Below are 16,642 nucleotides of genomic sequence, written 5' to 3'. Positions count from 1 at the left end.
CCACCCGCCCGCCCTTGAAAACAGTTTTTCGGGTTTTTGGCTAGGTATTTGCTTGGTGAAGTTTTTGTTACGTATATTTCTTTACCATTTGTTTGTAGTTTGTTTTTGTGTTTTAATGTTTTCAACAAAGTTTGTTGGTAGTCACAGCTTGGCCTGTGAGGAAGCTGGACCCTCTCGGCTTACGTCGTAATCACCTGTCGGACCAACAAGGACATGCCCCCGTGTAGGCGGGGCCAGGCATGCGAGGTGAATAATTCCGGAAGGGTCTGGGTCTTCCCACAGGTCAGTTTATTTGTAAATATTGTTAATTAATAAAGCTGTGGCCGACCTCCACTTTTCTCCCATCAGACAGCTTCATGTTTAGTTTTTGGCGCAGGGGACGGGTGGGTTTATATCATTGGGTTGGTTTTATTGATACTGCCAGTCTTATAGTCAATAGTTATTCAAGCAGTTAGACACGGATATCCATGATATTCCCTGTGGATACCTTGACATCATTAAAGGCAAACCTTATAGGGAAGCTCTAGGAGTACAGAACTGGGGAAGAAAATAGCATTTTGACTTCTGAATTCTAGTGTAAAAATAAAAGGGATCTCCATAGCAACTAGTTAGGTTGTAACTTTTATTTTGTAGGCAAAATCTATTTAAAGTCACTTCAGACACAATGGGCAATTGAACTTTTTATCTGCACCAGAGGATATTGAGAACATCCATTGTATATGAACTTAAACCGCTACTTCATAAAAAGCTTAGTAGTAGGAAATTAGATCACCGCTAGCAATTGTGCTAAGTTAATAAAACACATTTGATCATCAAATTTATCCTTTACATCATTAAATGAATAACAATGATGCTTTTCTTTCACAGCCATATCCGACTTTCACATCTTTCCGTGGGATGCAACACTAGAAGAAGGTGGTGTGGCCAGGTTCCAGTGTCAAATCCATGGTCTGCCAGAGCCAGATATCGTATGGGAACGAAGTGGTGAAATTATTGATACAGAGAACCCCAGGTACATACCAAAAACCTCAAAATTTAACTAAAGGTTTATGCCCACTATCATGTTATAGATCTATTTATACCGTTAAGTTATAAGAAGCTATGATAATGCACTAGAAATCATTGGCGCAGTTGTGTTCCTATGTGACCTCCAATGTCATACAGTACTGTGCCGCAGGAATCACCGGACTCCGAGATCCATCACATGTATTATAACTGTATTACTGACTGGTTAGCTCTTGGAAGCATTGCTTCGAAACTATATCTGAATATGTCACTATATAGAGTACCAAATGGTTCCATAGTATGAAGCTACAGGTGCTTCATATACTGTATGTCTCTATAGTATCTGTGCATACAAACCAATATGCAATATTTTTCATGCTGGGCCGGCGCCAGCACCAGGCATATCTGGGCAAGTGCCAGGGCCCAGAGCTGCTGGGGGGCCCACATGGCCAAATCTCAGTCCCCAGCAGTGAAAGGGGCTGTATATAATGAATCCATGTAACGTACATAAATTATAGGTTTGTATATAACTAAACTATGAGGGGGCTGTATATAAAATAACCATAACAGGGCTGTTAAAAATGATAAACTAGGGAATGTTTTAGTTAGTTTCTGAATTTTTAATGCTGCCACATGAGTTCACTACAAAGGGGCCCACTAAGGCTTTATTGCCCACGTTCCTACTGAATCCTGGAGCCGGCCCTGTTTTCATGGATCCAGTGCTTTCAGATCACCATCTCAACTATAATCTGGTCTTGATAAATTGTATTATAGTACCCCCTTTAGCCCGGGGATGCCTGTATAATTTTATCAAAACTCTCAAGACCCCTAGGCACCAAATGACACTCTCTGGCATCCAGTTCTGACTTTCTTTCTTCCTTGGAGGACAAACCTCTTCAGCTTTTAGCCGACCAATAGTCTCATGGTGGACAAGCCAGGCCTTGTAGTACACAAGTCAAAGTTTCTTCAGGTGTCAAAACTGGTCCCACCATTTGCAGTTTTTTCTAATATCCCACATCAAGTCACTAGGCTTATTAAAAGTCAGACATTGATGATTATAAGGGAACTTCCCTATTTAACGTATTGCATACTTTTCCTTTTCTATTGCCTATTCCTTACACTCCTAGTCGTCCTAGTGATGTAGATGTTCACCAAATGTATCAATAGAGGAGAGAGTGGATTCCAGTGTGTGTCCTTTGTAGTTAAAATTTTCATCCATGTTCTATTGAAAAATGATTAAAAATTGTACAGTGGGTACAACAGACATGAAGGTATACAAACAAGGAAAGTAGCGTTTAGAGACGCGTTTCAAACTCTGTCCAGTAGTTTTTTGTTAAGCAAAGCATAGGTAAGCGTTCACAATATTTCCCTTTTTTTTAATATCTTCAAAGTAATAGACATACGGTATATTCCTTTGTCTCCTCTACTTTCCTGCACAGATATACCTTGCTGCCCACTGGGGTACTACAGATAACTGCACTGCAGGCGGAGGATGCCGGCACGTTTCGCTGTGTGGCTTCCAATGCCGCTGGTGTTAAATATAGTCCTGAAGCTGTGCTAACCGTCACAGGTAAAATCTGTATACATGTCTTCTCCCGTTGGTATATTAATTTGAAATGTGATTGTATGCTGAAAGTAATGGTACTGTTCATTGCTATAGGGCCTCACTACACTGGATACAAGGATCCAATGATCTTAGTTGGTCCAGAGAACCTCACAAAAACCGTTCACCAGACAGCGATCCTTGAGTGCATGGCAACAGGAAATCCCCGGCCCATTGTCTCCTGGAGCCGACTTGGTATGATCTATTACGGAGAATCCTTGTGATAACCGGACCTCTCTCCGGATGCTGTACTCTCACATATGGATACCATAGTGGTCTGGAAACAGAAGGAAGTGTTCCCATTCTGGCTCAATAAGCCTCTGCAATTCTTTCCTCCTAATAACAGTGATCAATAGCAGAATTAGGATATTTTGAAGGGGTTGGACACTTTACTTCATGTTTTTTTGTAATATATGGGGGTCACGATATATGGTAAGTTATACTTCTAGTAATAACCCATCAGCTGCCATTCCAGTCTATAAAATGGAAGCAGATGGAAGCTCATGTGATCCTATATCTAAGAGCAATCTACCTTCCAGGACCTTAAAGGGGTTGTCCACTTTTAGCAAATAATGAAAATTGTTTGTGTAATGAAAAGTTGTACAATTTTCTCATATACTTTGTGTATCAATTATTCACAGTTTTTTTTAGATCTCTGCTTGCTGTTATTATATGAGGCTTTATTTTTTACATGGATAGAAATCTGTCCATGGTCTTGTGATGGACACCCAGATACACAAGCTGTTATTATCACAGAGAGTAATTGGAGCCCCATGATATAATAGCCCTTGCACCTGCCTGTCCATCACATAACCAGGGACAGATTTCTGTCCACTGGAAGCCAACATAGAAGCTTTCTATAGCAGGACAGCAAGCAGAGATCTTGAAAACTGTGAGGAATTGATACAGAAAGTATATTGGAAAACTGTATAACTTTTCCTTACACAAACTATATCAATTATTTGCTGAAAGTGGACAACCCCTTTAAGCTTGTAGTTATGGATACTATCATAAGGTCCAGGAAGGGAGATGAACAGCAATGGCAGCTGATGAGGTAATAGACATATCTTACCCAGGGGCTTTACTTAAAGGACATCTACGGGACCTCAGGACTTCTTTTATTATAACTCTATATGTCGCAATTGCGGAAATATAGAGTTATAAAAGTTATGCAAATTACAATATGGCGCTCAGGCTACGTCACCCTCGCTCCTCAGGGAGCCTCCTAGTTTAATTTATGCACTCTCCCTGTAGTGCTAACGGTCCGGTCCATCCCCAATCTATGTGCTGTGGGGGCGGGACGGGGGAAGTGCATAAATTAAACTACAAGTGACGTAGCCTCAGGTGACGTAGCCTGAGTGCCACAAGGTAATTTGCATAACTTATATAACTCTACATTTCCGTTATCGCGGCATATAGAATTATAATAAAAGAAGTCAGAAGTTCTCATTAGGGCACATCTACCATCACTAAACAGATGGGAAATGTCCTTTAACAATTCAAAAAAACTGTGCAGAACATTTAATATACAGTATATTGTTATTGTATATTGTCCTGCAGAGGAAGTGCGAAGCTACACCTTAGTTTTCTCCTGTGGGGGTTTTTTTGGGAACATATTTAGGCCCCGTTTCTGGTGTCCACCGCTAAATTCCAATATTTATGAAGGCAAAAATAACACTTCGGCACAATTTTTGCTGTTATAAATAACAGAAGGTGAACATGTTTGCATACAAGTCAATGGAAATAGACACCACTACTGGTTGTGTGAGCTTAGAGTATTAGAAAAATATATTTCCAAATTCACTGATTCTTAAATTAACCTGTCTAAGAACATTCATTGATGAATTGTGCGCCAAACTTGATATCTCATGGGGTACAGATTGAATCCTCCCTCTGAGACTACAAGAGCGTAATGATTACATCAGCATGTTCCCTGGGCTCGCACCATATCCCTCTTACTATATGATTAGATGTAGAGATATAGGGGCCACCAGGGAGCTGTTTTCTTATATTGTAAACATTAATACTAGAATATGTTGTTATGTCTTTAAACTGTTTGTGTTATTATGTGATTTATTTTACTTATTTTTTTGACTTTCAGCCCAATAGGGACTTGCAGTTATAGATGTCAATCATATCAAGGCACCTGTCTGTATATAGCTAAATTAACCCTTCATTCCCCTATCCCTTTTTCGATAAATTGAATAGCCAAGCCTTATGCTGCATCCTTACTATCCTAAAGGGCATGTAAAATATGGAAGATTTCCTTATATAGTTCCCCATATTTTATTTTTCAGGAATAAGAGCTTCATATTGTGGAGGGTCTCCAACCTATCAGCAGGGTTTAGGGTGACAACACTGCCCCCTGTTGCCATAGCTCAGAAATAGAACTGTGAAAAGTCTATTGATATTCTTGGATATTTTTTTTTACAGATGGTCGTCCCATTGGTGTAGAAGGAATTCAAGTTTTAGGGACTGGCAATTTGATGATATCAGACCTCACTGTACATCACTCTGGAGTCTATGTATGTGCAGCCAACAAACCAGGTACCAGGGTGCGCCGGACAGCACAGGGAAGGCTTGTAGTGCAAGGTAAGTGAGCAGCCACCTCTTCCAATCTAAAAACCTACATATAATTGGTAACTTGAAATGTCTTTTCCCATTGAAAGCTGGAGCACAAACCAAGGTTGATACATATTAACCCACATTTGTAAGGAGAGCATATAGGGGCTTATTTACTAAGGGTCCCACGGAATGCACTTTAGTCGGTTATTCCGTCTTTTTCGGATTTGCGCCGCTGGGACAGGCATTTAGAAGGGATTTTGGCGCACACGATCAGATGCTTTCATGCGACATAAATCGGGGGAGGTGGGCTGTCGGACGATCCAACTGATTCGGACAAACCACGGGATTTAACTTTTGAATTGTGTCGCAAGACATGCACTTACATACACCTGTTGGAAGATGGTGAACTCCGGCGGACCTGAGCGGGGAAGCGACACATGCAGGATATCGGTCACACAATCTTATTGAATCGCGACAAAGTGCATTGTCGTAAATGTGCCCCATAAAGTTGAAGCTTAAATGAAACTTCTGGACACAAGACCTGTACCACATTTCATGTCCTATATACAAAATTTTTAATTTTATAAAGAATCTTAGACCTCCAGGGCTCAGGTGTGACTGCTACATCTTCTGAGTCATTATATGATGTTGTAGAAGTGAAGGGAACCTGTCATCGGGTATTATCCCACTAAACCACTAGTCCCCTCAGACATGAAATGTCCTTTATAGAATTCCCTTTTTTATGTAAAATCTCATCTGTCTACCTGTATGTATTTAGCTGCCTGTATCTTTGGTTCATAAGCCTGATATGCTCTGAGAGATCTGTATCTTTAATATGACACAAAAAGCAGGTTTCTATGTACTATAGAACATAAGATGGGGACATCTGAATTGCAACCACGAAACTTGACACAGAAGAGAATTTTGGGGGGAGATTTTTTTATTGGTAAATGGGTGAGATGTCATATAAAAGATTAAATTCTAGAAAGGAAATTTCATACCCTACCCGAGGTTAGTAGTTTAGTTGGGTAAAACCTGGTGACAGGTCCTCTTTAAGGCTATATTCACACTAACGTATGGGGGACGTATATACGGCCGGCGTATACACGGCCGATATACGTCCCCCATAGGCAGCAATGGGCGCACGGCACCCTACGGGAGCGGTACGGTGCCGCACATGTGTACCGTTCCGTACCCGGGAAAAAGATAGGACCTGTCCTATCTTTTCCCGTAATACGGCGCCGTGCGCCATAGGTTGCTATGGAGAGGGGCGGGGGTGAGCTGCGCTCACCTCCTTCTCCTCTCCCCGTACACTGCCGTTGCCCGCTACGGTACGGTACGGGTGGGCTACGGCAGTGTGAATATAGCCTAAGAGGCTGGAGCGTTGGAATCACATCATGCTTTTGGTGTCATAATAATAACCTCATCTTTTAGACTGCACTAGGCTTGTGAAGATCCCCCCTTTAGCCTATAAATATGACTCATCTCAGGAGAAATATGACTCTTCCCTGCTCATTTTCACTTGACTTTGAAGATGTCAACAATTTATAAACAGTAAAAAGTAAACTGGCAAAGTTTTACTTTATATTAGAGGTTGAAGGTAGAAGGTTTTCCTAAGTTCAGAAGTTTACTTTTCTCATTGGTATATTCAGTGGACAAGCCTAAATATTGAAGCTGAAGATATTTTAGAAATGTAGATTGACAAGTTCCTCATAGTAATCATTTTAGTATAGTATATGTGTCATCTTATTTGTAATATTTAGGGGCTCTTAGATTTTTTTTTTACATCACATTTTTGGGCTTTGGTAAGTGTATACATAGTAGTTTGGACCAAAATGATCCATCCTCCTCCAAGTCCAAAACCAAATACAAAGTGAAAATTCAGATTTGGATAAAGTTTTCAGAATTGCATTACTTAATTGTAGATTTCCACTTATCCTTTTTAGATCACAGCAGATGTCTAATCTTGCTTTGATAATGGAGCAGCAATATAGTAAGAAATATAATAAGCCCCAGCTGGATAACACAATGACAATATATTTGTAGAGAGCTAACATGAGCCACCCAAGGGGTCTTGATAAACCTCAGATATGGTATCTATTACATGTACATGTGACCACCAATACAGGAAAACATCAAAACAGGAGATTACTGACTGTAATTAGACAGCATGTTATATAGCAGGAGTGACAGAGACTCACTCTCTCTATATATAGATACATATATTTATTATAGAAAATGATTATAGGATTAAAGTAAAATTACCATCATGAATCTACCTTAAGCTATCTTTAACTAATTCTATAACACTTCCTAAACTTTATATAACTAATATGCAAATTTTTGGCAGAGGCAGAGTTGTGGAGTAGCCTGTGTGGAAGCAAAGTCTACTCCAGCTTATGCTGTTGTACCTCCTTCCTCGTCTTTGGTGCGCTTGTACTTGCGCATGCACAGTAGCCACTTCTCAGTCCCACATCTCAAAGAAGCCGGCAGCAAGAATACAGCTTGTGCATGAGGAGTGCGCCGAGGGCGCCGAAGGAGGAGGGACTACTGGTTGTCAAGTAGCTTTTGCCACCACAGCCCAGAGAGACTACTTCTCCTCCCAGTAGCCTCTGGCAGAATTCTGCATATTAGTTAGACAAGGTTTAGATCAGGTTAGGAACTATAAAAGGATACGATTAGGGCTGAGGACATTAGGAGGAACCTACCATTTTATCTATCTTAAAAGCTAGATTTCCTTTAAAGAAGGACTGCCCACTGGACTCCAAAACCCTGAATGATGAGAAATTTTTATGAATAAACTACTCCATCCTATGAAACTAAAATATGTATAAATCTCCTCATCTAATCTTGCTGTAAATGACAAAATAGACATCTTTTTCAAAGTCATATGTTCCCTATTCTTTTCTAATTTTAAGATCAGGGATCTCAGAACTTGTAATTGTTTCTCTGTATTGGCTACATAATGTCCAAAATTTTTGTTCTTAATCTTGGCGACATGAACCCCAATAGCGAGCTTACGTAGTAACAGAGGCAGTCCCAAATTAGAATGGATCAATGATTCACACTTGCGTAGCTTGCAATCCATTAAAGGGCTTCTCCGGTCTTCGCAAGATAGGCCCTATCCATGACCACCGTCTCTCTAGTTGGATCCTAGACTACCTCACAAACCGACCAAAGTATGTGAGAGCCCGGGACTGTGTGTCGGATACTGTGATGAGTAGTACAGGTGCACCTCAGGGTACGGTTCTGGCTCCCTTCCTCTTCACATTGTACACAGCAGACTTCAGGTACAATTCATGTAGTTGCTACCTCCAGAAGTTCTCTGATGACTCTGCAATAGTCGGCCTCATTACACTGTGAGAACGACAGGGAGTACAAAGAACTGATCCGGAAATTTGTGGATTGGTGCCAGCGAAACCACCTTAGGATTAATGCTGGGAAGACCAAGGAGATGGTGGTGGACTTTCGTAAGCACAGTCCTCCTTCTCAACCGGTGGTTATCCATGGGACAAACATTGAGGCAGTAATGTCCTATAAGTACTTGGAGGACTGGAGTGGGCAGAGAACATAAACGCACTTCACAGGAGGGGTCAGAGCCGGCTATACCTGCTGAGGAGGCTGAGGGCATTCGGAGTGCGGGGGGCTCTTCTTAAGACCTTCTTCAACTCTGTAGTGGCACCAGCCATCTTCTTTGGTATAGTCTGTTGGGAAGCAGCATCTCAGCTAGGGAGAGGAGCAGACTGGACAAACTGATTAGGAAAGTGAGTTCTGTCCTGGGGGGTCCTCTTGACAGAGTGCAGGTGGTAGCAGTTGAAGTCTATTCTGGAGAATAGCTTCCATCCCTTGCATGAGACTGTGGTGGCATTGGGGAGCACATTCAGTGACCGACTGCTTCACCCCAAATGTGAAAGGGAGCGTTATCGTAAGTCATTCCTCCCCGCTGCCATCAGGCTGTACAACAAACAAGGCCCAAACAGAAGTAACCTGCGACCCCCACCAAACCAGTCCCTGCAAGTCCCATCCACAGACTAAACATCAAACCTCTCTCTGTACCAGAGGTCGCATTAACGCCTCACCACGCGTCATAGACGCATGATGAGGCGTCATTACCCCCCAAAATAATTGCCATGCGTAAAGATACGCTTGGCAATTATTCCGTGTAGCGCGCAGGCTGAGCGGCCCGGCGCGCACTGCAAAGGAGGGGAATGTCAGTAGCGCGATCGCAGCACGCGCCGGGTCGCTCAGCGGGATGCAGAGATGTGTGGGATTTGTGAGCACTGACCCCCGGGGGAGACATGTGGGCCGCGATGTTGCTGCTGCAGCTCTCAATGCCCGCAGCAGCGGTTATGTGATCCCGGTGGGACCTGAGAGAAGTGCCGGGAGATTGTGAGCCGCGGCCGGGGGTACACTGCACTCTGTGTATGTGCGCTGTGTGAGTGTGTGGTGAGTGTGTACTGCGTGTGTGTGCCATGTGCGGTGAGTGTGTGCTCTGCGCTGTGTGAGTTTGTGGTGAGTGTGCTGTGCACTGTGAGTGTGTGCTGTGAGTGTGTGCTGTGTGCTGTGAGTGTGTGCTGTGTGCGCTGTGAGTGTGTGCGCTGTGAGTGTGTGCGCTGTGAGTGTGTGCGCTGTGAGTGTGTGCGCTGTGAGTGTGTGCGCTGTGAGTGTGTGCGCTGTGAGTGTGTGCGCTGTGAGTGTGTGCGAGGGAGTGAGTGGGTGTGCGCTGTGCGAGGGAGTGAGTGGGTGTGCGCTGTGCGAGGGAGTGAGTGGGTGTGCGCTGTGCGAGGGAGGGAGTGGGTGGGTGTGCGCTGTGCAAGGGAGTGAGTGAGTGGGTGTGCGCTGTGCAAGGGAGGGAGTGGCTGTGCGAGGGAGGGAGGGAGTGGGTGTGCGCTGTGCAAGCATAGCTCCCAACCGTCCCGATTTTGCCGGGAAAGTCCCGTTTTTGTTACGTCTAGGGCAGCTATGAGATTGTCACGGATTTTCCCCCCAGGTTCCGCTGCTGTGTCCGCATAGTAAATACTTTGAAAGCCAGAACTCACAGTACAGAATGGCTTCTACAGACATCGGGCAGGGAATCCTTTTCAGAGAAGTGTCGGGCTTAGCGGAGAGAGCAGGGACCACGTCATCAGCTTCAGATATCTATCCATATATGGTCACTGCATCTCCTAGGGTTCCCCAGAGCAGACATCGGGCAGGGAATCCTTTTCAGAGAAGTGTCGGCTTAGGCAGAGCAGGGACCATGTCATCAGGTTCAGATCTCTAACTGTCCATATATGGTCTCCAGGGCTTCCCCAGACACAAGCTCTTTATTTAATTAAATTAAATAAAGTTTTGCCCAGGCTGAGATTCGAACCTGGGACCCTCTGCACTGTAGACAGGAGCTATAAGCCCAGTGATACAGAGCTGAGGATTTCTGGTAACTAAGAAGTGTTATCTGCCACTGTTACACTGTGACACAGACTAATGCACTGATATATAGAGAGGGATCTTCTCAGAGATTATTTATGTTAATTATTGAAACTATTATTATTATTATAAATTTTATTATTTTTATTATTATGGAGACGATTATTAATAATAGTAAAAATAATAATAATCATCTCAATAATAATAATAATAATCTCCATAATAATAATAATAATAATAATAATAATAATAATAATAGCCTCAATAATTACAATAATCTCTGAGAAGATCCCTCTCTATATACCAAGGCATTAAATCTGTGTCACAGCGTAACAGTAGTCATAGTTCTTAGTTACCAAAATTCTGTACCTAGATAATCACTGAGATTATAGCTCAGTTGGTTGAGGCACTGTGTCATTATAGTACATGGACACTGCAGGTTCTGGGTTCAAATCCCAATGAGGATAATTATTTTTTTTTTTTTATTGAGATGATTTTTATTATTATAATATGGCTAAAATTTGGGGCGTGGCCAGGGAGTGATTGGGGGTGTGGCTACGCGTGTCACCATTTTGTCCCTCTTTCCCTTTCACAAATGTTGGGAGGTATGTGTGCAAGGGAGTGAGTGAGTGTGTGTGTGCTGTGCAAGGGAGGGAGTGAGTGGGTGTGCGCTGTGCGAGGGAGGGAGGGAGTGACTGGGTGTGCGCTGTGCGAGGGAGGGAGTGTGCGCTGTGCGAGTGCTGTGCGCGGTGAGCAGACAGATTTTTTTTTAATAGCGTCTACTAACATTACATACGGCTATTATATATTATTTAGTTATATGTATTACCGAAATTTTCATACTCCTCCTCGGCTAAAAACATTCCTCAAAAATAGTAAGAGGAGTATTTTTACCCTTTGGGAAAAATTTTAGTGCGACCTCTGCTCTGTACCCTCTCTGCTGCTGTAACGCTGTGAATTTCCCCACTGTGGGACTAATAAAGGATTATCTTATCTTAGGGTGATGGTGAGGGGTCTTAGTCATGGGATCTCCAAGGACCATGAGATCTCTATCAGTGCCATAGAGATGAACGTAGTAGCCGGTGCATGCGCTACTCGCTGTTCTGTTCATCTTGAGCGCAACAGGGGTACTCAGACCCTTGTTCTCATGATACGTGGCGGTCCCATCACTAAGACCCCCACCAATCAGTAAGTTAGAGCCTGCCTTGCAATGACCTTCAACAATATGCGCATTGACGCTTCATTTTTTTTTTTCTCGGTCCAGCATTTGAACCCCACTGATTTCTTACTTACATCTATAACATGTTACAATGGATTTCCCCTTTTTATTCCAGTTACTAACAAAAATACTAACAAAATAATATTACAAAGTTTTTCATGGTTTACAGATGATTAAAATACAAATATCTCCGATATTTTTGAATGACCAAAGTAAGAAGAAGATCTAATCCTGCCTTGTCTTTGTCTGGGCACGAGGGGAGGTCGATCATGGTAGAGTGATTACATTTGTATGTTTCACTGCTCTTTTCTCTCCCATTAAATTAGTAATGCTACTAAGTAATGTAAGCAACAGATTGAAGGCCAGACGGGATTGCATCAGCAGCGATTGTGTTAATATATTGACCCTATTAAGTTCTTCTGTGGACGTCTCTGAATTTTCCCAGCAGCGCTATTCCTTGTAGAAAGAAAGGAGCAGGGCATGGACAAAGGCAGTAATCTGTGCATTCAGTCCCCTGTATCCTCCCACTTCCCAACTCAGCATCTTTCTGCGGTGCCTGCGTTTAGCAAAATAAAAATTCCCAATTGAAATTTCCCATGTCAATATGCTGAGTGTGCAGGTATTGTCCATGTGATACGGGTAACTGTATCCACAAACTTCTTTCTGTGTATTCCTGCTTTTATTGTTTGCTCTTGCAGTGACAAAGCCCCGCATTGCTGTGCAGCGCACCCTCAGTGCTATCAATCTTCTTCCCTGCGCTGGTCTATGCTCCCACGCTATTGTTATGGGGGGCTATCACTGTTAAAATAAAAGGCTATAGATCCGTCACACACATGTATGTAAATGGATTCTGCACGTTCCCAGAGCTGGAGGTATAAGAGGGAAAGTAGTAATCCTAGGGGCAGAAATTTTTTTGGACTTCTTATTTAATAATCCAAATGAAGAACACTACAGTCGGCCTCTCTATGCAGAAACAGATGCTCACAGGGAACAATAGACTGTATTCAGCTGCACAGCAAAAGGAGATAAGAGAAATGTTAGCTTTAATGAGGCACCAGGAACAGATACAGAGCAATTCCAACGCAATTGCACTGCAAAACTAGATTTACATATTGCAATTTTCTTACACCACTAACAGGGAGTAACTAGGAGAGGCAGGGCCCCTAAGCAGACTTCTGAATGGGGCCCCCCTACTCCCTCATATTCAATATACATATTTGTATACTGAAACATTTATACATATACAAACACAAATACTGATACTGTATATTTATACACTAACACAGATCTGTCCTAGTATCTGCTGACCACATGGGGGAAGTACATGCAGGAATTATATGTGAGAGATCCCTAGTCCTGTCGTTCTGCTGTCCCCTCCCTCTCCACCAAAATTTCTTATCTGAGCGGCCGGCTCTGCTGTGTACTGTGGAAGAGGTGCACTGTAATATACATATTATGGGGATAGGGATTGGTTTGGCAAGCTCTGTGCAGCGCTGCATAATCTGTGTGCGCTATATAAATAAAGAATTATTATTATTATATTATGCAGTACAATGTGCAGCAAAATATGTATCTAATGATGCACATCCTCCATTCTTTATTGTGTCAGGTTAGATGCCAGGGACCCCCTGACACTCTGGGCCCCATAGCAGCTGTTATGGGTAGTTACATCCCTGACCACTAAGATAATTGGATCCACAAATTGTTCTGACCATAAGACAGATGTTTACTCAGATGCTGGGTCTTTAGTCATCCAGGACAAAGATCCAAAACAAGTATAAACGGTGCGTGTAAAACATAACTTTTGGTCGTTTTAGCGTAAAACTTTTAAGCAATAAAAATTATGCAATGTATGAAGAGTGGGCACATGACTACAGACAAAAAGAATTCCTAACCATCCAAGTCTGTATAACACAGCAATGTACTCACAAGGTAATGGCTGAATAATGAATGAAAAATACTTCTCACCATCTCAGATGCTTCATGTATAGTATGGATAGATGTTCATGCTGTGCACTATGTAGTCATAGACAAACAGTAATATCAAAGTATAGGTCACGAGAGAAGGAGGTAGTACATAAAAACAAACAAAGGGGATAGGTAATGGCAAGTAATTGTGACCATTAGTGACCAAGAGAACTGGATTAACTGTCCCTGGTGCACCCCATCCCGTTAAGGGAAAAAGCTAATAAGCCCTAAAGCCTCAACTCGGGGCCCTAGATATCTGCCACCCCAACAGGAAGCTTTCCGCAGATAGGAGTCCCTGATATGAACCTATTTATCAAAGGTCCCTAATAGTGAAACAGGTTAAGTCATCAGCCGTTTATGGCCGTTACATGAAAATGCAATTGTGGCATGCCATGTTTCGCCATAAGGGCTCATCAGGGGATAATGAAAAAAGACCTAGAAAAACAGAAACGTATACCTATAAATACAAAGCATAAATCTCTGTTAACCTACATAAAGGGGCCTTTAAAGGCCATAATCTTATCGAGTACTTATATGAGTCAGGTTTTCAAATGACCGGCCAGTGCCCCGTGCTGCACATTTCTCTCCACGACTGGAAAGCGTATCTCCGATGTCATCATGATTTTCATTCCAAAGTTATGGTATTTTCTGTTTTGAAGCTGTATGTCAAATATGTTAGCAGAAGGATCATGACACTGTGGTAGGCATACATTAATTTGGGTACATATAGTGCTATATTTTGCTCAAGGATGTAAGTTAATGGTTCAAGGAATTATTGATTTGGCACACGCCCGAAAATGATCTGCACTAACTCCATATCTATGAAGGTGAAATAGAACTTCATAGACCAGCTTTTTCCATCTGTAATTGTGGGCCAAAAATTTTGTCAGAAAACTAGACGTGCAGGAAAAGTGTCAGATTCCAAAGCAGTACCCAAAAAGAAGAAAAATTTGTAAGTGTCGGAAAAGCACCAATCTTCTGGCGCCACCACTTAATAAATATGGTGCAACAGGTGCAGCAAGGGAAAAAAAATATGCCAGCTATCCGTCTAAAGGACTCCTTAGACCCCTTTGCAGTGAACTCACGTACCAGCATTCAAAATTCAGAAACTAAAATCTGTTCCCTAAAAATATTCCCTAGTTTATCATACCAAGCAGCCCCGTCGTGGTTATTTTATACACATCCCCCTCATGGTTATTTTATATAAGCCCCCCTCACCTTCAAGGATTCATTGGATACAGCCCCCCTCATCCCCATGGATTCCTTATGTACAGCCTTATGTGGGCCCCCCCAGCAGCTCTGGGCCCCGGCACTTGCCCCGCTATGCCTAGAGCTAGCGCCGGCCCTGCCTGTGTGTCTTAAGAATGGGAAGTGGGAACCCATTTCCCCCTTTGTTACCTCTTAGATGCTATGGTATCTGCCCAAGCAAGACCCTGCCCTTGTGTAAGAGTCATCCCAGGTATACTGGCAGTACCCGTGCAATCTGTCTTGCATATTTGTTCTGGAGAGTAAACTATCCCCTCGCTCAGGTCAAAACAATATATGTTTCAGATTCAATCTGCAAAACAGGTAAATACAGCCTCTACAATATTATAGTCACCTGGTCATTGTCTTTTCCAACCCTCCGCAGTTCTGTGGTCTTTGTCTACAATACCAAAGTGATGTAGTCACTACAACAAAGAGTAAGATCCATCTTGCAGCACTGTATACAAAGGCTGGCGGGGAGCAGGAGCTGTAGTTGTGGAAACAAGGGATGTGATGGCGAGCAAATCGTTTATTATTTCAACCTATATCCTGTTTTCTTAACAATAAATAAACTGAAATGGTTCCAAGATAATACACACAGAATACAACTGTTCCTTAGGATCGGTGGTTGCCAGGGTCTTTTCAAAGGGACTCTGTCAGGGGCTATTGTGGCACTAAACCACCCGCAGGTTCCTATGGACCAATGGCTGGGTGTCCCAAATAACCCTATATGACCTCCATCTGAGGCAGCCTTTTGTACAGTACTTTCCTAGAGATGGGTTCAATGAGTCTTCCTCTGACCCCATCTGACTTCCTATAAAACTGCAGAGTGCTGATTGGTTGACGCGGCTTCCTGGGGTCTTATGAAGATTCCCAGCCATTGTAATATTCCCAGTAAGTCTTGCCTGAGGTAGGGCTTAAAGGTAAGATGTCATTTCACTATTACAGTATTAAAATATATGGTATTTGTGCTCCAATGATAATATGCTCTACTAATTAAAAAAAAAAAATTTTAATTAAAAAAAAAAATTATTTGTATCAGTCCATCTGGCAGAAATTGTAACTATTTACCCTCTTGCAGCCTTTGGGCATCTAGTGGACCATGCCGCCCTCTGGACGCCCTAGCTATATAGCCATAGAAACAAGAATATTATAAAAGGGAGCTGTGATTGATTGCCATGGGCAACTAGAAATATTCTGACTTTCCGACGATTGATAAATCTGCCCCAATGACTCATTATGCTGTATTTTCTTTTGTAGCCCCTGCGGAATTTGTCCAACATCCACAGTCCATTGCCCGTCCTGTTGGCACAACAGCGATATTTACATGTTTGGCCCAGGGAGAGCCCCCACCACAAATCACGTGGCTGAAGAATGGGCAGGAGTTAAAACCCAGGGGACACATCAAGCTGAAAAACAATAATAGGTAAGAAATAAAAATAATGTTAAAACATTTTTTTGTGCATTATATGCATATTGTAGCTGTTATACGTGGGCTGTACAAGGGCAACCTATGTGCCACCATATAGTGTGTCAGGTGGTGTTGTATCACAGACACCCCTCACCTCACGTGAAGTGAGACTTCTAAGAAAGGATAGCTCCATAACATGACATCACGAACGTCCAATGCC

The 16,642-nt window shown here is 42.6% G+C and overlaps 1 protein-coding gene across 2 annotated transcripts in view; it reads left to right on the top strand.

Moving 5' to 3' along the window:
* IGDCC3 (immunoglobulin superfamily DCC subclass member 3) overlaps positions 1 to 16,642 on the top strand; it is a 111,300-nt gene that overhangs the window by 55,033 nt on the left and 39,625 nt on the right. For both annotated transcript variants that reach the window (XM_072148664.1, XM_072148663.1), the window contains exons 3-7: positions 868 to 1,012; positions 2,445 to 2,575; positions 2,666 to 2,803; positions 5,042 to 5,200; positions 16,272 to 16,437. In XM_072148664.1, coding sequence (XP_072004765.1) covers positions 868 to 1,012; positions 2,445 to 2,575; positions 2,666 to 2,803; positions 5,042 to 5,200; positions 16,272 to 16,437 — 739 coding nt within the window. The remainder of the gene's footprint in view (positions 1 to 867; positions 1,013 to 2,444; positions 2,576 to 2,665; positions 2,804 to 5,041; positions 5,201 to 16,271; positions 16,438 to 16,642) is intronic.

The sequence above is a fragment of the Engystomops pustulosus genome, chromosome 4 (genome assembly GCF_040894005.1).
Source record: "Engystomops pustulosus chromosome 4, aEngPut4.maternal, whole genome shotgun sequence".
NCBI lineage: Eukaryota > Metazoa > Chordata > Amphibia > Anura > Leptodactylidae > Engystomops > Engystomops pustulosus.
This window is presented reverse-complemented; position numbering and strand designations above follow the sequence as displayed.